At 38.5% G+C, this 21872-nt stretch overlaps 1 protein-coding gene across 2 annotated transcripts in view; it reads left to right on the top strand.

The window, feature by feature from the left end:
* The window catches only part of SEMA3E (semaphorin 3E), a 147164-nt gene that overhangs the window by 122374 nt on the left and 2918 nt on the right, over positions 1-21872 (top strand). For both annotated transcript variants that reach the window (XM_049814317.1, XM_049814319.1), the window contains 7 exons: positions 257-401; positions 5215-5437; positions 8087-8178; positions 9391-9432; positions 12579-12745; positions 18706-18773; positions 21114-21253. In XM_049814317.1, coding sequence (XP_049670274.1) covers positions 257-401; positions 5215-5437; positions 8087-8178; positions 9391-9432; positions 12579-12745; positions 18706-18773; positions 21114-21253 — 877 coding nt within the window. The remainder of the gene's footprint in view (positions 1-256; positions 402-5214; positions 5438-8086; positions 8179-9390; positions 9433-12578; positions 12746-18705; positions 18774-21113; positions 21254-21872) is intronic.

Genomic DNA, 21872 nt, shown 5'->3' on the forward strand with positions numbered 1-21872 from the left:
TTCACCATCTTCAAATTTGGGGGTAACAACACAGAGCTTCCCCAGAGAAATGTTATAAATATAAATACACTAAAGACTTTGTAAAGAACATTGGATACAGCAGTTCTGAGGTGAGCATATAGGAAACAATAAGTATTTTTCTTCTCCCTGAATACTGTTGAAATGTGACTTATTTTTACTTATACAAAAATACCAGTATTATATATACAGAATGTGACATATTGCTTTAATAATGTCTTTGAATTTTATTTCATAGCAATATATTTAGAGGATATGCTATATGTGTTTACCACATGGCAAGCGTCCGAGCAGCTTTCAATGGACCATATGCTCATAAAGAAGGACCTGAATACCACTGGGCTCTGTACGAAGGGAAAGTACCTTATCCTAGACCTGGTTCAGTAAGTACAATCTATTTTCCATTGTTTTTTGGGGAAGAAAAAGCAATTCCCAAAAGAATTCGGGAAGAAAAATCTGAGTGCTGCCAATGTACACATCTTCCTGACTTCACAGTCCAGGATATATTTATTCGAATATCTACATACTCTAGCATTTCTGGAAAAGTGTGGAATGGCTCATTAATAAGTTTAATCAAGTACTAGAACCATACATTTCCCTAAGGAAAATAGTGGAATTAAGTGTATGAGGTTTTTCAAAATCCTACTGGGACTTGAATTTAGCAACCTTGTGTTAAGTCCTAAGGTCCCAAAGTTAGGACCCCAGGCAACAGCAGTAGAAAGAGGCACCTCTAGAAGGTGGGTCAGATGCTGCCTTCAGAAGCAGTAAGTGCATTACCTGGGAAGGAACCTCACTTTCTATTGAGCCTAGAATAACTGTTCTTCTAAATTTGGCTGCTGACATATTTTTTGCATCTGAACCTTGATAACTGTAATCTAATTGCCAAAGAAATAAATGAAAAATTACATTTATTTAAGTGCATTGAGTGAACCATGAGATTTATTTCTAATGGAACTTTCTGGAGAACAAATTCTCCCTACTGACTTGACTTGAGAAAATAAAGCCAGGATGAACTAGAAACAGGTACCTATATTTACATTAATAATCAGAATAAACACATTTGTAGATAGGGAGTAAATCCTCCATCACCTGAGGACCTGAGGTCATTCTCTCAAGACTGGTCCTTTCTAGAAGCAATGGTCTAGCACCCTCAGAATTCATTGGTTTGCTTTCAGACATCAGAGAGTGAGATTTTATTACCCTCATATCAGGTTCCTGAGCTTATTAAAATTCCTGTTCTGTAACATTTACAAAGAATATAGAAATATTAAAAACAACGTTGTGAAGAACCAAACGCAGCAGAATCACTCACTCTTTTCTCTAATTTTCACACAAGTTTCTTTACAATCTTTTTTTTTTTTTTCAATGAACATTCAGCGAAGAAAGGAAACAAGACATGTTTTGAAAATGCAATTAATCTGGCAACTATTGTATCATACTCCACAACTATAGAGGTGCTGTCGTGTAGAGAGTTGTTCCTGCCCGGCACTTAGATTTTTCCTTTGCTAAATAGAAATTCTGGAGGAAATCACAAACTCATTACATGGAGGCAAGTAATTAATTTCTACAAGGAATTCCTAATTTCTATGTTGATTTCTCAAAGGCATCACCAGTAGTCTTCATCTCAAACTCTTTTCCTATTTCACACTCTTTTTAGGTATTTCTCAAGTTTCTATCCCTGTAGCGTCTTAGCCCGGGACACTCACATCCCACCTTGGGGTTGAGGAGAGCAGTCCTGCTTTCACCGCCCATCAGTGCGGCTTGAGGGTGCCCTTTGGCAGGCAGGGGCCCATCAGCATCTCCCAGCACAAGCCCAGCCGGGGTGTCCCTCACCTTCCCCTTCCTGCTCCAAGTCGGGGGAGCCCCACCTGGGAATGTCAGGCTAACCCAGGGAAGCATCACATCCAGGATTTCTCCCTTGCTCCACACCTTTTGGGAATACAACTACTTACCCACCCATGGCAATTGTCATCTGTGGCAAAGCTGCTTTTCTTTACACTGGCTGAAGGTCTACCACCGTTCGTGCCAGCATTGTGCAGATTTTTGACTCTGTGAGATGCAAAGACATTTCTAATAGGTGTTTGGCTAACCCCCACCGCCCCAGTTTTCACACTTCACCTCTTGATCTTCTCGCAGGCAAGGGGCGCGCTCTCCGCAGCTTAACGGTGGAATAAGCTGTTGCTGGAGCATTGCTTTCAGGGTTGGTTTTCCTTTGGTAACTTAATCAATATTCTCTTTCATACTAAAAGCAATCATTTGCAAAAATAAATGTTGCATACAATTCATTTATCGCTGAGTGGCAGGAATGAGAGGTGAAAAGGCCTATTAGCTTATCTAGTCCATGCCAGTACAGCCTTTCTCCCTGTAGTATGACTTCAAATGCATGTCCTCTCTCATTTTAAATTAACGCTTTTCCTCTGCTTCTCCTGGGCTTAGAGGCATAAGTCAAAATGCAGAAGTGGATGCTCCAAAAAAGAGATTACCTAGGGTTTAAACATTATTAATGTGATTTGACCATCTCGGCCCATAAGCTACCACTGTAGCAGTGCTGACATCAATACCAAATGGTTTTTTGTTTGTTCGATGTAGACCAAAGTCATTGGTGTTGAGTCAGGATAGAAAATCAGATAAGTAAATTATCACATTTTGAACAAAATGTTTGAATTCATAGGAATTATTGGTTTCCTATTTGACAGTTTGTATAGCAAATTTACAGGTTTTGCAGTTTTACCAAATAATGAGACAGTACCGTGCATGTATTACGCAATGGCTGTATATTTCACAAAGATTATATGGTCCAAGTTCTTTAAGTGGTATTAATTTCTTTTTTCCAGGCAGTAGAACACCTCACATATGTTATTTGGACTAGCATTAAACACAGGCATGAATTCGGTATTAATGACTACAGTTATTACATTGATATCTCCTAGCACTGAAGATTAAACAGTGGGTTTTTGGCAAGCAGGAGAGAACACCGAGCCAGCACTTCAGCAAAGTTGACGATGATTTACGGAAAGGCTGCCCTAAGTTCCACTCGCTTTCAATGCTTCTCTCCCTTGGCTCTGAATGGCCACATTTGGGTCAGACTGGGCTGTAGCCTCCCCAAGATGCAAGCCATAGGAGCTGAAAAAGATACAAAAGAAGAGTGCAAGTAATTTTTCCAATGTCATAGAACACGTTAGTTGAGGAACCAGGTCTTTCCTGGGTGTTAGTCAATTTAATCACGTTTGTCTCTGTGTGTTGCAGAGCACATCAGAGGCTGAAGAAGTTGGCTCTGGCAGCTAACGGAGGATTAGCTGATTCATTTTCAGCTGCTCAGTCAGAACACAGTTTAGAGGTCTTTTCAATGCTTTTCCAGTAGCATGAGGAGAAAGCATGTTTCAGGCTGTAGCCCACAGCGTTAGTTTTCACACGCCAAAGAAAAGGTCAGCATATTGGTAAGCTGAATCCCACTACCTTTCCCATTACAGGACTGACAGCGACAAGAGGCCAAAAATAACCTACTATTAGGCATCTCTGAGAGTCAGTGCTCTTTGGTCTTAGCTATCGAATGGGTAAAGAAGAAGTCTATAAGGAATGAGAGTAGACCTTAAAGCTAAATAAACAGAAACCCACTGTTAAGAGACGCACAGGTTCTGACAGACAGCAGTCCGCTCCTCTCCGACGTCTGCTTGAAGCACTGCTTCTGCCATCATCTCTACTCCTGTTTTGCTGATTCTTTTAGTGCATTTAGACTGTGATGCTTCTGGGAATGACATCAGTTACCTCAAAAATGGTGTTGATAGACTTCAGAGGTGGCTGCATCTACTGTTTCCTTTCTAGACTACTTGATTTTATTTAATTAAAAATGAAAAGCCTGTGAAGGATTATTTTTATTAAATCTCTCCAGGGCTAGAACTTTGCAAAGGGAACCTGGCAATGCCTATTCACTTGATATGCTGTGCAGTGCGTGGCAAGCAGAGGCTTAGCCTGTCTTCATGCTCCAGCTCTGTCTCTTTATTGCAAACAGCCGGTGAAATTCCATCACTAGGTTGATTAGACAATTACTTTAAAGTCAACACGGAACAAATACTTTCCTGTATCTAAGCCCAAAAAGTGGAAACAAACATTGCCCCACTTGACAAGTGCAGGAGTTTGTTATTGTCAATTACAGTTGACCACAAGTTTAAAATGACTGTTTCCAGTAAACATAAAGAGTATTTTATTTCATTTTATTGATTAAAAAATCCAATTTAAATAGGGAAAGGCTGCTACTGTGGTTTTGCTTGAAATGCTGCTTAAAACCACACTGTCTTATGAATATTTGGAGAAAGTAAACGGTTACTGAGATACTTCCAGCTTGATCATAAATGGCTTCAATTAGACATCATGAAGCAAATTGAAAATGTAGAATCTACGTTCAGTTAGGAAACACTGTATCCTTCATAAAGCATCCTAAAATTAACTTCTCTGTTTAACACATTAAATTATCCCTAATTGCACATTGACCAAAGGAGTAAACCTCTTTTAATCAATCTTTGACATAAAGTCTATTTGCTTTGCAAAACAGTAGATTGATCAATGCAAACATTGGTATTTCAAGCTAAACTGTGATATATAATACTGTCATCGTGAGTTAGGAATTCAAATCAAATGTAATACTGTTAGAATGCCTGAGATCAAGAATTACTGTTGTTGCTGGCATCATTTTTAAGTGTCCTTACTTTCTTATGGTAATACATTTTGCAATCTAAAGTAATAAGACTAGAGGCTGATTTCAAGCATTAGTATTCTGCTGACTTTACAATGCTGTGTCTCTACTGGGATAGGAGACCCCTTTCTCCTAACTTTGTCAATGCCCATTTTGTTTACATCTTCAATATGAATTTGGGAAAGACATAAACGCTGTTTTTTGTCAAAAATCTGAAAGTGTCACTATTTATTCTGCTCTTAGTATGTCAGAGAGGAAGGAGGTCTCTCTTTCTAAACATGACAATGGCAAGGCTCTGTTCAGCATCCCTTTCTTGGCTTCTCATGATTAATAATCCACACATGCATAAAGCGTAGGGTTCACTGTCCCGATTCCTACTGCGGTCTTCTGTGCCTGGTTTTATGCCAGGTTTTCTGTAGACTTCTCATTACCCCTGAAAACAAGACCTGTCTCTGACAACTTATCTGGCAAACCTTCAGGATAATCTATGTTTTATGCTTTTGCAGTGTGCCAGCAAGGTGAATGGCGGTCTGTACACTACCACTAAAGACTATCCTGATGAAGCTGTCCATTTTGCCAGGAGTCATCCACTGATGTATCAGCCCATCAAGCCTGTTCATAAGAGACCAATACTCGTTAAAACAGATGGAAAGTACAATCTTAAGCAAATAGCAGTGGACAGAGTGGAAGCTGAAGATGGGCAATATGATGTCTTGTTCATTGGCACAGGTAAAGAAGATAGTTGATTTAATAGGGTTTTTTTGCCTCCAGGATAAATGAAATTAAGTTGTGTATAGTCCAAAAAATAAAAAATCAATACAACATTCCTTTTTAACAATCATTCTTTTCGTGACTGTGCCAGTTGTCACCTTACAGAAGAGGTTTGTCATTCTAGACGTGTGCTTCACTGTGCTGATAACATTATATAGAAAAATAATGGTAGGGAAACATTTAAAGACTAGGAAGAGAAACTTAAGTATAGGATTGCAATTATTTTTTCTTTCCAAAACAGAACCTTAAATTGAATTCCTGAACAACTTGCCTTATTTTTAAAACTTTAAAACACAATCATGTATCTGATCATAGTTCTGAGCTGAGACCTAGAGACCGTAGAGTACCAAAGGTGATATGATTTTCAAAAATATCAGTTCAAATTACTGGTTTTGTTCCAGAGTTTATTTTCCCCAGTTCATTTTCCCCAGTTCTGGAGACCGCAAGTCTAGCTGATACCATTAAAAAGAAACTGCCAGCTTCCAAATTTGGATTACAACAGAGCTCAAGGAAGGAAGGAGGAAATACCCAAGTTTCTTAAAAAGAAACTGTTAGAAGTTTTCTGCCAAGCTTTCTTGTCTTTTGTGCCATTTTCATAAGATACAAACAGTTTGTTTAAAGAGGTTTTTTAAACATCTACCAAACAACTATGATTAAGGTAAAATATACCATAGACCTGCCCTAACTCTAAGCAAGCAGAGAAGAAAAACACATTCTAATTGTATTTGAAAAATGAGAAAATAAGAGGAAAGTCTGGAAATAGACAAGACTTTAGTCACATCTAATCTGTCTGGAAAAAATCCAAGGATTCATACATTCACATTTTATCAATTTAACAACAGGAGTGGTATCACAAATCATTTTGACCATTTTGTCTAGGAAAGCAGTTACAGTGAATTATTTTTTACTAATGAAATTCCTCTGATAAGCACATTTCAGTGTTGAGAACATTCAAAAGAAGCATGTTTGTAGAATAGCAAAGGCTTATTTATATTAGTGCTCTTTTCTAAGCTTTTAAATGGCCTCAGTATGGTCTCAGTATTGGACTTCGTGCAGTCTGTAAAACATTTTGCCATGTGTCACTTATTTCTGTACAGCAGATTTTATAATGGTGCCTAGATTTTTCATATTTTCCACTTCCATTTGTGATTTGAGATACTGTATCAAATACTGTTGTACACAAGTCCTTTGTTCAGCAATGTTGAATCCTAGAGGACTTAAGTGTATGCTTTAGAGCTGTGCTGGACTGGTACCCAACAGCTGCTTAGTCTTCTCGAGATGTCTAATCTCAGGTGACAAGAAATTCCAACATAGGAATTTGGGATTTAGAAACTCTAAAATGTACCCTGCAATCTCTGCTCTAGCAAAGCTCCCATCAAAAACTTACTGCTTCTCTTGGCAATATAATATTAGAAAGGGTTAATCTTTTTTTTATCCAAGTCCAACACCTGCTGTGTAACATAAGTAAACAGGGTCTTACAGCAGAGCAGAAGTTTCCTTAGGGTAGTAGTGGAGGTTAGAAAGGTTCATCAAAGGCAAAGCCTGAACATCAGGACTTTCACGTGTCTGTCAGCAGGATTCGAAGAGCGACTTACTTATCAAGATCAGAGCTCAGAATGCTTTTTTTTTTTTTTTTTAGTGTTCCGTCACAAAATAGATGCCTTTGATTACATATTCTCTTTGAGAAGTGGTGTATGACCCCAGTTTAATGGTTCCTCTTAATGTTTGACCCTTTGATCTTTTGCTGAACATTTTTCCCAGTGCTTGTCTGCTTAATATTTCCCCTGTAAATCAAAGGTGACTGAAAGTAACAGAAGAAAGGAAGTGGTATTTGCCATTGTTGATGACAGATTTTGAGATTAAGGAAAGCAAGACTATTCTAATAATAGTCAGCAAGACAAAGCTGAAGTGGTGGAAGACCAGATGCTATTCATGTGTTTTAATTTCCTGCAAGAGTTGTAGTGACAGAGAGGCTGATATATCTAAACTCCAATGTGCCCTAGACCTTTTGAATGTGCAGGGATTTTTTAGTTCATCTTCCCCTTATTAACACCTTCAGCTCAACATCGGCTCAGTGTTTCCCCAAAGGAGGGCGAGAACAGGCAATGAACCCCTGAAGGATTTTTGTACTCTTGCCTGGAGGAACGGAGCTGCTGCCAGCAATTAAGGATAGTTAGTAGTTTCCTAACTAGTATAAACACTCAGATCCTATAATTAAAGCTACTTTACACTCCCTTGTCTGATGGACTCAGCTCCTGCTTATTCTCATTTCTTTTTCTGAAATATGGTTACACTCTTTGGTCCTTTTGCAGCTCACCAACGGATTATGACCCAGAGTTTGAAAAATACAAGTCAATTAATGATATAGCTCAGAGATGTCTCATTTGACTCTTATTTGCCAGGTACAAATTGTCATATGTGTTTATTTTCTAAAAGTAAGAATCCTCACTGATAACAGCAATATGCAACTACCTGTACATATTTATAAATTTCTATCCATTATCAGTTTGAAGAAGTCATTTAATGTATTTGAAGGCCATATAAATGTTTCCACCAATTATAACCTTGAGTTTTGTTTTGGTTTTTTCTTTCTAAATTTATTCCCAGATAATGGAATTGTGCTGAAAGTCATTACAATTTACAATCAAGAGACAGAATCAATGGAAGAAGTGATTCTTGAAGAGCTGCAAGTATTCAAGGTGAACTGTGCTGTATATGAAATATACATACAAGTCTTGAATTTTCTACAGAATTAAAATGTCTAAAAAATCTGAGGATAGTCAAATATATGGTAGTTATGTGCAAGAAATTTTCTAACGATCTAGTTATTTTATGACAGGAAATCTTCATTTTCAGCTGAAGTTTTTCTGAGGTGGAGTTATAGCCCAAGTACTGAAGCATATTGCAGCAAACCAGGACCACTGTCTTTCTGTTTACATGCTTGGAGGTTGTAGTGTGACTTTTAATTAGAAACATACTGCATTTTATTTTGTTTTCCCTCATATCCAATCAAATATTTGAAAAAGTATAACTACATGCACAAAAATGTGCCTACTACAATCTTAGAAGCTTAAATGAGGTCCAGATAAGAAAAGCCCAATCCTCAGAAAGAGTGATTCAGTTAATCAGTCTTTACAGTGAGCAAACCTGAGTCCTAGTGAGACAAAACTCCATTCTGTTTAAGAATAACCCACGATTAAAGCTTAGTATTTGGTATGTGGCAAAGTTAATATAATGAAATTCTCTTAGTGAATATTCACATCATGTCATGTTAGCCACATAAAGTAGGAGCCTAACTTACTTACAATGATAGGGAAAATCTAACATCCAGACTTGGACATTTAAATATGGCACCTGCATTTAGGTAATATGACTATTGACTTGTTGCTGGGGGCGGCGGGGGGGGGGGGGGGGGATCACAGAAATTGCCCCTGTTGATAAGGCTGGTTTTCAATAGACCTATTAGGGGCTATGTCCTGCCATTGGTCCAGGAAATCTGAGCAGAGGGCAGAGAGGACAATGGTAAAAGAAGGAATTCCTGCTATTTTTATCTTATCTTCAATGAATGTTTTGTTATAAAGACCATTCCACTTATCACTCTCAAGCAGGACAAAAGAGATTCAGTGGTGGCAAGAGCTAATGTCATGTTTGACAGGGAAATTGTAGTGTTCCTGTGGCTCCGATAATCCTGAATTAAGTGTTGGTTGGTTGTTTTTAAATAAACTCTTTTAAAGCAATACTTCTGAAAGTCACAATTTCCTCACATCTTTCTGTAGCATCAGAAGCTAAAAAAAGTCAAAGGTTGTAGCAAAGCTGAGTATAAGTAAACATCAACACTATTTTACCTAATTTATTGTCATAGCAAAAGGTTATTCTTTTTTCTAAGCAAGGAAACATTTCCTATTTTTTAGGTGCCAGTTCCTATTATTTCTATGGAAATCTCTTCAAAGAGGGTAAGTATTTGACAAGTTTGAAATGTGAAGATCGTGACTCAAATGTAACAAAGCTATAAACTCTATAAAGATAGATAGATGCATAGATAGACATAGATAGATGATGTACATCATCTATAATGAGATCTGGTCTGATACATGTAATCCTTTTGTAATATAAACTTATGGCTATATGTTCTGTTCCTTTACGAAGCATTTATGTTTTTCAATTCTAATGTTAAATCTCCTTAGTTCACACTATCATGCATATCAAAGCAAGTAAAAACCAACCTGTTGTGTGAGTTACTGGCATAGTAATGACAGTAGCGATTACCTGCGTGGATATGGCAACTCACAGAAAAGTTGCTTGCCGATACATGCAGACAGACTTCAGCCCCATGGGGATATCAGTGCAAAAAGAGCCTTGCTGGTGCTCCCACGTATTCAGTTGCCCATGAAAGGCAGGGCTGTTTGGATCTGACTCCCTGTTGAGTTTCTGCTAGTTTCTGGTAATATAAACACCCAATTTATTACTCTTGCAGGTAGATTCTCATCCATACCATATCATCATATCATGTCGAGAAGAAGCCATTATAAACAACCCAGGATAGTTATATCTTAATAGATCTTAGACATCCATCGCAATGTAGGTGCACATAAACGTAGTGAAACACAAGAATGAAAATTGCATTAATAGGAAGTGTGAGCGTGCCCCAAAAGACCATTTTAGTCTTGGTGTCTAGTCAACTTGCATTCTTTCTGCAGGCAATGCAGAAAGACAAACTCCTCTGATGGTGATTCAGAGGAGGATCTTAGGTGTGAATATCCCGAATTATTTCCATGATCAATCTTTTTTTTTTCCCCATGGACTGTGAGCAGCTCTGGAGACTAGATTGTCTAACACTTCACCTAAGTGATTATCTGGATAAAGACTTTGGTGTCATTTCAGATATTTCCCTTACCTTTAACTCTCGGTGAAATGTCATGGTAAAAGGGTTGTGTTGGAAGAGTAAAAAGGAGATACTGTAAAAAAAATGAAGTAGTCTTCCTCCATTACATCCAGCTCCCAAGAGGGCTGCTAACTCTACTAATTCAAGAAGTATCTGGAAAATCTGGAGAGAATTATAAAAAAGCCACCAAAGCAATTCAATGTTTGAAGAATAAACCTTTTTGTGAGAAGTAAAAGTAGCTTAACTTTTTCAAGATGTCAGAGAGAAGACTGAGAGAGAACAGGGTAGCCCAATATAAAATTTGACTGAATGAAGTGACTTCCCAGTGTATATGTACAGGGATTCTTGAACATCGATGGCAAAGCAATATCAGATTAAATAACCAAATTCAGCTTGCTGAATGTAGATAAACTTAATCTTGACATACGATACAGTTTTCTGATACAGAGGACAATTAAACGTTGGAATACATGTTAGGGGCAGGATGGGCAACAAGTTATTTTGTCTTTAAAATGAACAGAAATATAACTTAGTTCAGCTTATGTGAAGAAAGTTAGGTAGCTCAAGCATTGTGGCTGGTCTCTTTTGAACTTGGAGTTAGTGAGCCTGTGGAGACCTTCTTGCTAGCTTTGTCTCAATTTCCTTATAACACTAAACAGTCTTCACTAAGTCGGGGTACAATAAAATATCGTGTTTCAGGGCTGAGCTAGTTATCTGCAGAGGCTGGGAAGGAATGTTCTTTGATGTTCAGTTGGCTAGATATCGGATGCTTTTTGCCCTCCTCTGATGAACCAAGACTTAGAGTAGTCTTTACCCCTGCTAAAAGATGAAAGAGAAAATCCCATCTCATATGTCTCATTGAAAGTGTTGTTCATGTCTTCTGGGACAATCACACTGCAGCCTTTGCAGACTAGAAAGAATTCCCCTCGAACAACGATCCTAGGTTTCTTCTTCATTCCAGCTGGCAGATTGAGTTCCTGCTGCTATTACCTGGTTTATCTGAGCTGAAAAGGTCTTCAAGCATTGCTGTTACCTTCCTCTCCTAGTTTCTTCCCCTGGCATTTCTGGAAGTTAAATGTCTGTGATCTAAACAGATATAGGAGCTGTAATTAGGAACAAGAATTAATTATCTGGATTAAACGTCATGTTTTGTGATAGGTAAGCCAGACTAAATGAGCTGCCAGTATTTTCCAGCTGTAAACAATTTAAAAATATCAGAATTTGAAAGCTTGGGAATTTTGAAAGAGTGGGAATTATGGACTAAGTTTGGCTATTAGAATAAGTACAATTTAAGTGTTCATTAGGAATCCTTTTTCTGACTGGTAAAATCATGGAAGTGAGCTGTGCGTGAGCAGTTCCTATTGCAGTGCATGCTGCATATTTCTGTGTTCAGACCATTTACATTCACCAGCAGCAAGCCTTTTTCTCAAATCCCTGTAAATTCAAGCTATTCTCTTCTGAATTTATTATATCAGCATCTCAAGAATTTGATCATCTTTCATTTGATTCGAAAAGGACATTTATGTGAACTCAGAAGATTCAGTCTTAGCACTAATGTTGAAAAAACCCAACACCCTGCAAATAAATATTAGAGAAGTACAACGTGACCATTTAATTTGTAAGGAAAGACTGCACAGCACCAGGGGAAAAAAAATCTACCTATCTTCTGTGCACTGAGGGATTCGACAAATCATACTACTACTGTGCATGTGTATATGTGACCGTATTTTAAGTAGCCACATCAAGAGTTAAATTTACTTGATAACTCACATTTTAAGATTGAGGTTGCTTATAACTTTTGCAAATTTGAACTTCTTTGTTTAAAGTCTTTCATGTCAAGGGTTTTTTTTGCAGATCAGTTAGGTGACAGAGAAGTGTAAAGAGGGAGGCATTGGAAACTATCTTGAGGAAGAAAAAGAAACTTAAAACCCTGCCCATTCAAACACAAAGGTTACAAAGCTGAAACTTCAGAAGCGAGGAAATGCCAAAATAAACTTGTTCATTTTACCTTCTTTCTGTTCCTCTGTCCTTGTGCAGGAGAGTTTAGTCTATAAACAGATATTTTCCTACAGAGTAACTCTGCCTCCCTCAGGGCACAGGCTGGATGCACAACTGGCAAGCAAAGATAAAGCTAACATTTTTTTAATAACTCCACTGGTAACAGAACTTTTAGTGGCAATTCTAGGAATTTAATCGTACATGGTGTATTTTTTCCAGCAACAGCTCTACGTTGGATCCGAGTCGGTCATAGCACAAGTGAAGTTCCACCAGTGTGACATGTACGGCACTGCCTGTGCAGACTGCTGCCTCGCTCGAGATCCCTACTGCGCTTGGGATGGGATCTCCTGCTCCCGATACTATCCCACAGGAATGCAGGCAAAGAGGTGAGACCTGTTGCCTTCTGTGGTAACCTTTTTGCAAAATACCTATGTAAAGAGTTCCTACTGCAACACAAAGTACTTCGTATCTTCCCCTCATAAAAATAACTGAGTGGTAAGAAGACATGTTAACTGCTAATTTATTAGCACAACCTTAGGGAATTGCAAAAAAACCAAATTAACAGGATGGCATAAACTGCAGTACCAGGAATATTTTTATGAATGAAGCAAAGTCACTTAGAAATTATCTGCAGTAAGTTTTAAACAAACCTCAATTTCCTTATACATCTTTGGCTGTGCATAGGAAAGATTCTTTACAACATCAGAGACCTGTTTTGGTAGTATTATACAGCAAATGTATCACACTGCAATAATATATATAACAGAATTTCCAAAAAAAGCAAAGACGACTCTGTGTTAATAGTCAAATACCTTCACCAGCCAAAATGAAACTAGAGTATCTGCAAAAGCTAAGGTTAGGCTTAGGCTTTCTCCAGCGAATTTATAAAGACAAGTTACTCTAGAGGCCAGGTCAAAGCATGAACCTAATTCGGGTACTTTAATTCTTTCCTTGGGGATACTTCTCCTCTCTATCACCATTCACTTATTCATGGCTCTTGGCCTTCACTCTTTTGTGCAGTAATTTCCCATATAACTGTCCTCGTCCTTTCCCTCTCAAACCCAGGTTCGCTAATTCAGCTACACAGATACTTAATCAAGCAGCTAGAACATGCATATTTTAATCCAGACCTTTTCACAAGACTTTAAGTCAGCTTTGCCACTAGAGAGAGTGATTTCTAGCCTTAGTCAGCAAAATCTTGGTAATGTATAATTCAAATCTTTTCTGTGGCTTTTTTTCAATTACTGTTTCTGCAAATATATGCATATATATATATATATATTAGACCTACATGAACTGCAAGGACTAGAATGCATTGAGTAACTTCTGGAGAAAGTCTTGAAACCCAGTGGAGATGGTTCAGTCAAAACCAAGTTATAGTATCCCCAATTTATTATTATTTCTTAAGGAAAACCAGGAAGGTGTGTGTGGGGGGGTATTTATTTTTTGTCCTGCTTACCTCATCTTTCCATGAACCTGGATGCACTCAGACAAATGTACTGCTGATTATAGTCAGGCTCAACAGACATTTCTGTGGATTTTTCTGTAAGATAACGAACAAAGCCACGTTACATTGGGCAACACGACTTTTTGGGTAAGGCACTTTAAAAAGTAAAAATGAGAAATACAGCCAATGACTCAGCATAATTAAGAATCTCTTGGACATATTACACTAAGGCATAGGTTAAACCAAGTAGGAAATCTACACCACTTTTACAAGCAGGACTGCAGTCTTCTCATGCCTTTTGGAGGCAGGCCTAAGGGACGAAGTAGGCTCTGGTTGTCTGCTCAGTGTGAGAAGAATCTGGCTAAAATTTTCAGGCCGCAGGTTAAGAAAGATGACAAGTTATATAGCAGGCCAGGGAGATTAATTTCCTACAGTATAAATAGAAATTGTATTATCATAATCATAAAGCATATGGGTTACTCATCTAATGACATAAAAGTCATTTGCGGAAGAGAGGGGGGTAAAAAATTCCCAGCAGCCTGCTAAGACTGTATCAGCATTTACGTTGTTGTGCAGGCTACTTATTGCCTAAGAAAAGATAAGAGAAACTCAGTCAGTCCTGAACTCTGTTGGACATTTTTAGCATATTTCTCACCTAAGACAATTTCCAGAGTAGCAGCCTTTAAGTCCCCTGACACACGCGTTTATCCAGGGTTGAGTGATATGGGCAGCACCCCGGGCACCTTTCTGTGCCTTACCTCCCCAACATTCAGCAGGTCAGCCTCTAAAAGAAGAAAATACTGCTGTTATCACTCCGCTTCTCTTAAGATAAGCACTGCAGCTTTGGAGAAGGGATTTGCACTCAATTGAATGTTCTTGACTGCAAAACTTGTTTTACATATAAGAGTTTGGGGAACAGCCAGCAAGAACTAATAATACTGAGAGGGACAGATGGCATTTGCTTTGTTCAATTTAGCACTCAGAGCATTTTAAACTTATGAGCTTACACTAACTGTGTGGTACATGGACAGGCAGGGAGAGCTACTTAGGACACGTGTATGGAAGTTGTTTTAAATTACCTCCTGCTGGGCTCCAGGCAGAGACCGCTGCTGGAAAAGGCAGGTCTCAGTAGACAACATGGAGTTTTCTGATATCAAGTGACCCTGAGCAGGTGATAACCCTGCCATTGGTGCCTTGGGCTCCAGACACAATTAATGCCATATCCCAGAGCATACACATCTTAATTTGGCCTTGTCTCAGGGCTCCAGATATCTCCTCGAGCTGTAGAGGGTAGTACAAGTAATGTGAGTACAAGGGGCGTTGGAGAGTGCTTGTTGCCACCATTCCTGGCAGCTTTCACTTCATCAGGACTTATGGAGCTGTGCCTTACATTACAGCACACCTGAGCTGACTTTAATACCACCTCTATCTGCTCAAATGTGGCCCTCATACAGTACATTTAGGTGGGATTTGGACTTGTAAGAGCAGCCCTGCTAGTGCAGTAAGAGCACTGCTAAGAGCTCTTTTTTTAATTCCGCTCCTACCGGTGAAGAGTTGAACTGAAGCAGGGATGTACAAGTCCTCCCCATTTTGATTCAAATGCTCTCTGCTTTAGATCCTAATGCCTCCAAGGTATGACAAGTGTTGAGAGAAACATGAAATAGAAAAACTGTAAACTCAGGCATGTACAGGATATAGAGAGAACTGCAACATAAATACAAAAAACCCTCTGCTTGACAGCTGGTACTAATGTGTAGAATTTTGAAAGCCTATATTATAATTCCTTGCAAATGCATAGGTTTAATAGTTAATTAAATATAAGATTTAATTAAGGACAAACAAAAACCAAGCCCAAAGCCCCGTATCTCGATGCTGGCAGTGCAGCATACTATGAAGTCACGGTAGTTACAGGTGTACAGCTCCTGCATACTGCAAATACTTAAGACGCTAGATGGAAATTATCTTGAATTCAAGTTCCATGAAGTATGCTTGAGAAAGCAGAGAGTTTCAGGACTTAAATAAATGCTTTAGTTCACTACTACCTCTGCAATCTGATTTAGGCAGGTTCAATTTTTATCTAAACTAGCACTAAATTATACAAGTGAGTTTCTTTGCTGTGCCAGCTCACCATCCAGGTTGAAAAAGGGCTGAAGTAATTTTAAAATTTCTTTCAGCTTGAGTAGGTCTGGTAACCTGATTTCTTAGCTAATTTTAAGAAGCTGACAGTCACCCTCCTGCCTTCTCTCCCTCTCTGGCCTCTTTCTCCACCACCCATTCCGTCAGCAATCATGCAAACATGCTCTTCGTCTGTCGTGGTTAGCAGGAGACTCCTAACAGATTTTTGTTCCAAAACTATGGGTTTTTACCCCCAGGCCTCCTGGCCCTCTTTGCCACCTGCCTGTGATCCAGTGCCCAGGCTGGAGGAGGGGGTGGAGCTGCACTGATGAGCAGCCTCTGGGTGGGGCAGGGCGGGGTAGGGCAGGGCGGGGTGGGGAGGCGGGGCTGCTAAGGGGCTGCCTTCGCTTTGCAGCTAAATCCCTGTGCTAACCTAAATATCACTGCTGTAACATTTGGTTCAGCAAACCTGAACTCAGTCTCCTGACCTACTTAGGTAAACTGCAATGATGCCTTTTCTCTGTGAGCCATTTCGACTTGGGTAATAATGAAGGAACATAAGGATGATGATGACGACTGTGGTGCTTTCTTGCGGATCATTTTTACTAAGTTCCTGAAAGCACAGAGTTACACATGAAGTTATAGATTGCAAAAGACACTTCCATATATTCAGTACATTTTCTAGTCACTGAAAATTGTTCTTTATAGTAGTTTATCTCAGGAATTGTCTGCTACTCTATTATTCATGGAATTCTGAATGAAATGATTACTAAGAAAAAAATAACAAATACCAGGCTTATGTCACTATTTGTAAAATAAGTTTATCTCCCAGCATCTCCTTCTCTTTCAGTACCTCTCCCCATTTTCTCCTTCTCTTCAAAAAAGTAGCAAGTGAAGGCACTGGTAAATGTATCTTCCCCAGTCCTCACACTCAGAACAGTAAAATTCCATCAAACAAACATTTATTTTGCTTGAACAGTTCCAAAAACTGGAGAAATATCCTATTTTACAAAACTAGGATTGTTTTAGCTCTACAATGATCTTCAGAACTGAAGAGTAAATAGTGCATGCCTGCTAACTGTCCTGTTCCTTCCAGATAGGGCTGCTGGGCCTGACAGCAGCAGGGTTTTCTTTTTTGGGTTTTTTTTTCAAGGCTAATGTCTACAGTATTTATGTATATTTGTGCAAGAGAATGTCTCTTCTGAATAATCTGTATACACAGATATGCAAAGTTGGTGGCAGCATTATTCAGTGCTGACACTTTGCAGAGTTATCAGTAAGCACATCTACACATTACCATGAGAACTCCCAGGGCACGACAAAGCCCTGTAGCTATCTCAGAATCTCGGGTTTTGTTTAATAATATGCATGTATTTTTAGTGCTTCTGCCTAAAAGGCCCAACACAGTCCCCACTAAATTTGCAGATTGCCCTGAAACAGCAAGGGCAAAACATTGGTTCTGGTGTGAATATCAGTAAAGGTTAAAGCTGCCCTCTTGGTCCACCAGCACCACTGGATCAGAAATCCATACAGGTGACAGAACTCAGAAAATAATTGCCGTCTACTGCCAGTTTGGAAGTACAATGAGTAACATCCATGGGCAAGATCTTTAGCGTAAATCTACAGAGTTTCAGTAGATTCAATTTGTGCCAAATAAAAATTGTGCCTTTTCAGTTCACACAGCACTGGAGAAAAAGCATTATTTAAGTAGCAAATGCAAAGAATAACAAAACTGCTTCGCTTTGCTTGTTTCTATCGTATATGATTTATACTGTACATGTGCCTGCTGTGTAAGTTTTTCTGCACTGCATATTTGTTAATCTGTTATGTATGGCATTAGTAATACAGTACAGAATTACTTTTTATGCAAATATAGGAAAGGTATCCTTGGCATAAGTAAATTTCTGGTTGTTGGAAATACTACATCTGGCAAGATATGACATTGCAATAGTCTCTTTCATTTCCCTAGTAAGCAATCGTAATTTTATTTATCAGAACACTCGGGGATTAAAATTGCCGTATAAATGTGCAATTCTTCTGGGAATGCATTGCACAGTTGTGATTTTCATTATTTTCCTGCAAATGTATAGAAAAAAAATCAAAAGCCCAAAAATCACAACAATTTTTCTCTCAAAAGCAATTGCATTATTTCCAGGTCACAGCCAGGGCTCACAGGTTCTGACCACAATTCTGCCACTAGCTCTCTTTCTAAGCATGGGCAAGTCATGAATGTGTCTCCTTCCCTATTGAGAAAAAATAGGCTTAACAACTGTCTGCTACACAGATATAATAAAATAAAGTATTTGCTCTGCACTTTGAGATTCCCAAGTGAAAAAAATACATGACAGAGAAGGGTAAAAGAACCACCATTCACATACATGGCACACTGTTCTAAACTAAAAAAGGAATATTTCCTTGCCTTCCAGAGAGAGAGAGAGAGAAGGTTGAAGGTCCGTTTGACTCTTACTGACACTGAATGTTGCCCAGTTGGTTCAGAGGATCTTGGTTTAGTATTTATAATGTTAGTGTAGTTACGTATAAACTGTACACGTAGTTGTGCCTCTTCTCCAGACAAGTGTGTTTCTTTTTTTCAGACATGATTCCAAATAGGTTGAGTAGAGAGAAAAAAATGATGCATAAATGAGTACTTCTCACAACAATGCTAAAGTTTTAGGAATCAAGATTTAGCTCCTTATGTTTTTAATGAATACCACTTTGACATAAACCCAACAATCTGTAAGCTAAACATGTTATCTCAAACAGTTCCATTTTTTTCCCCTTCAGACGTTTCCGCAGACAAGATGTTCGACATGGAAATGCAGCGCAGCAGTGCTTTGGCCAGCAGTTCATTGGTAATCTACTCACACGTTTACAAATTGCTAGCAAAAGCCTGGAGCAGAGAGCACAGACTTTGCCAAGAATGTGAACCAGACCATGATCTCACCTGAGTTTTTTTACTGGCATATTCCTATTATAAGTTATAAGAGTCATGGGGATGAGCCCATGTCATCCAGGTCTAAGAATGACTTTGTTTCCATGGCAGGTCAGGTGCATCCCATAGTGTTCATGTAGTCCCACAGCCCTGTCATTTAGACTAGGATGTGGCTAATGCATTTCAAGGGCTTCCAACAGAAACGCAAGTGGAAAGATGGGGCAGGGATAAGAAAAAACAGGGCTGCATCCTGAAATGAATATGAAATACTGCCAGCACACTCAGCCAGAACTGAAGGAGCTCCATAGCACAGACATGGGTAATGACAAGTCAGAACACAAAGTTGTATTTATGATCAAGATTTCTCCTTGTCATGGTTTAAGCCCAGCCAGCAACTAGGCACCACGCAGCCGCTCGCTCACTCCTCCCCACTCCCAGTGGGATGGGGAGGAGAATTGAAAAAAAAAAGTAAAACTTGTGGGTTGAGATAAGAACAGTTTAATATCTAAATCAAAATAAAATATAAGAAGAACAATAATAATAAATATATAATAATAATAGTAGTAATAATAGTAATGAAGAAGAATATAACAAAAAAAAAAAAAAAGAAAAGAGAGAAAAATAAAACCCAAGACAAGTGATGCACAATGCAATTGCTCACCACCTGCTGACCGATGCCCGAGCAGTGATCCGCCCCTCCCAGCCCACTCCCCCCAGTTTATATACTGGGCATGACATTCTATGGTATGGAATATCCCTTGGCTAGTTCAGTCCAGCTGTCCTGGCCATGCTCCCTCCCAGCTCCCTGTGCACCTGCTGGCTGGCAGAGCATGGGAAACCGGAAAATCCTTAACTTGGGATAAGCACTACTTAGCAACAACTAAAACACCAGTGCGTTATCAACATTATTAAAAAGACATTATCTTTTGTTGTTGTTGTTGTTATACTTTGTTTTATTGATATTTCACCCTCTTTTTTTGTTATATTCTTTTCCATTACTACTATTGTTATTATATTTTTTATTATTATAATATTTTATTTTACTTTCGATATTAAACCATTCTTGCCTCAACCCACGAGTTTTACTTTTTTTCCCAATTCTCTCTCCCATCCCACTGGGAGGGGGGAGTAAGTGAGTGGCTGCGTGGTGCTTAGTTGTTGGTTGGGGTTAAACCATGACAGTCCTAAAAAAAAGAAGATAGATTACTGTGTTTAATGGTGTTGTCCAAACCTTGGAAAGTGATGTTTCAAACATTGATATTGGTAATGGCAAAACAGACAGAAAACAGTTGCCTGGACATCCTCAGTATTTTCAGGATCACAATCAACAGAAGAAAAAAAAAACCCAAATATAAAAGTTCCTTTTAGATAGATAGCCAGATAAAAAGATATTTTAGATATTAAATATTAGATAGATAGATATTTTACCAGAGAAGGCTTCATTAAAATTGAAGCCCATTGGAGGATATAGTAGATTTTGGAAAAGTATATTCCAATATAAAATACTGAGAATACAGTAAGTTTGAAATACAGCACAGCACTCACAATGATATCAACCCCTGTATTTTTTAGGTTATAAAACTGGTTGGTCTCAAGAATATTTCTCACTACTATGGAATAAGATGATTTCATTAATGCGGTAATTGGTCTCCTCCAGTGTAACATCTAGTTTATCTTCCTCCAGATGTTTTGGTGGATGGAAAAGCAGAATTGAGTTTTGATTAATTTCATTCACCTTGGTTTTACTAGCACCCTTGGGCCAAAACTATACATTCATTTTACATGTTTATAACATGGATATGTATAATATTGGTTATGGTATTTATGGTTTTTAAGTGTTTCATTCTGCATAATGCTATGTGCTCTCATTTTTATGCCTAAAAATATTTAATTATTTATTATATTTAGGCATGTATTGAATCCTGCTGTTTCACTGAGTGAAAATTAAATAGATGAACTATTCATAAGAACCAGGCACAAGCAATTAGCAGTGTGGAAGGCTGAGATCTGTTTTTCTGTGTATAATCCTAGCTGAATCATGGCAGAATTTGGTCCATTTATGTTATGGCTAGATCCTGCGAGAGTCTGAGATGATGGGAAAATTCACTTCCCAGGTCAGACCTTCACCAGACACTGCTTTTAAGTCACTATCTGGTTAGATCTGAACTAAACTTCACTTTTAAAAGTAAATATACCTGAACGTGGAGTGTAATAAGTATTGGCAGTAACACTTATTTTTAAACATTTGTTTTCCTTCCAGGTGAAGTCCTGGAGAAGACTGAGGAGCGACTTGTTTATGGAATAGAGTACAACAGCACCCTTCTGGAGTGCACCCCTCGGACCTTACAAGCAAAAGTAATCTGGTTTGTCCAGCGAGCACATGAAACTAAGAAGGAGGAGGTAAATATTCTTACATATTAACTTTTTAACTGAAAGAGCCTGCTGTTAGGAATATTACATCTTCACTGAAAGGCCTGTCATCAGTTGCTGAAATGTACATGGATGTCAGGGAAAATCATTATGTTCATCTGCTCTCTTGAATTAATAGACCTGAGAATTTCATCTGGTGTTTGCATTCAGCATCTTGAACACAGATGTTAGAAATGTAGTGAAACTTGATTTAAGATCTCAAAACAAAAGAAAACCCACTACTTCTCTTGGTATGTTATTGCAGAGGTGAAATGTGTACATATTACTCCCAAAGCTAGTCTAGCTTAACATCTATTAATTCTTGCTGCCTCACCCATTACATTACAGAACCTTCTGAAAATGGGTGTTGACGGATTCTGACTCTCTTTTACATATATTTCCCTGTTAAGAAAATGCTTCATTAGTGTTACTATGTTTATTCCTCAATACCTCTCTGATACAAATCAGTGTAGCTGTCCCCTCTTAGTGTGTGGAAGGAGATGGGGAGAAAAGCCTCAGACTACCAGAGGAAAAGGATGGTTGTCTCACTGCCTAGCAGCTAGGCTCTGCTGCAAATGTGAGAGCCCAGCTTAGCCATAGACATCTGAAG

This window comes from Accipiter gentilis, chromosome 11 (assembly GCF_929443795.1).
Source record: "Accipiter gentilis chromosome 11, bAccGen1.1, whole genome shotgun sequence".
Classification (NCBI taxonomy): Eukaryota; Metazoa; Chordata; class Aves; order Accipitriformes; family Accipitridae; genus Astur; species Astur gentilis.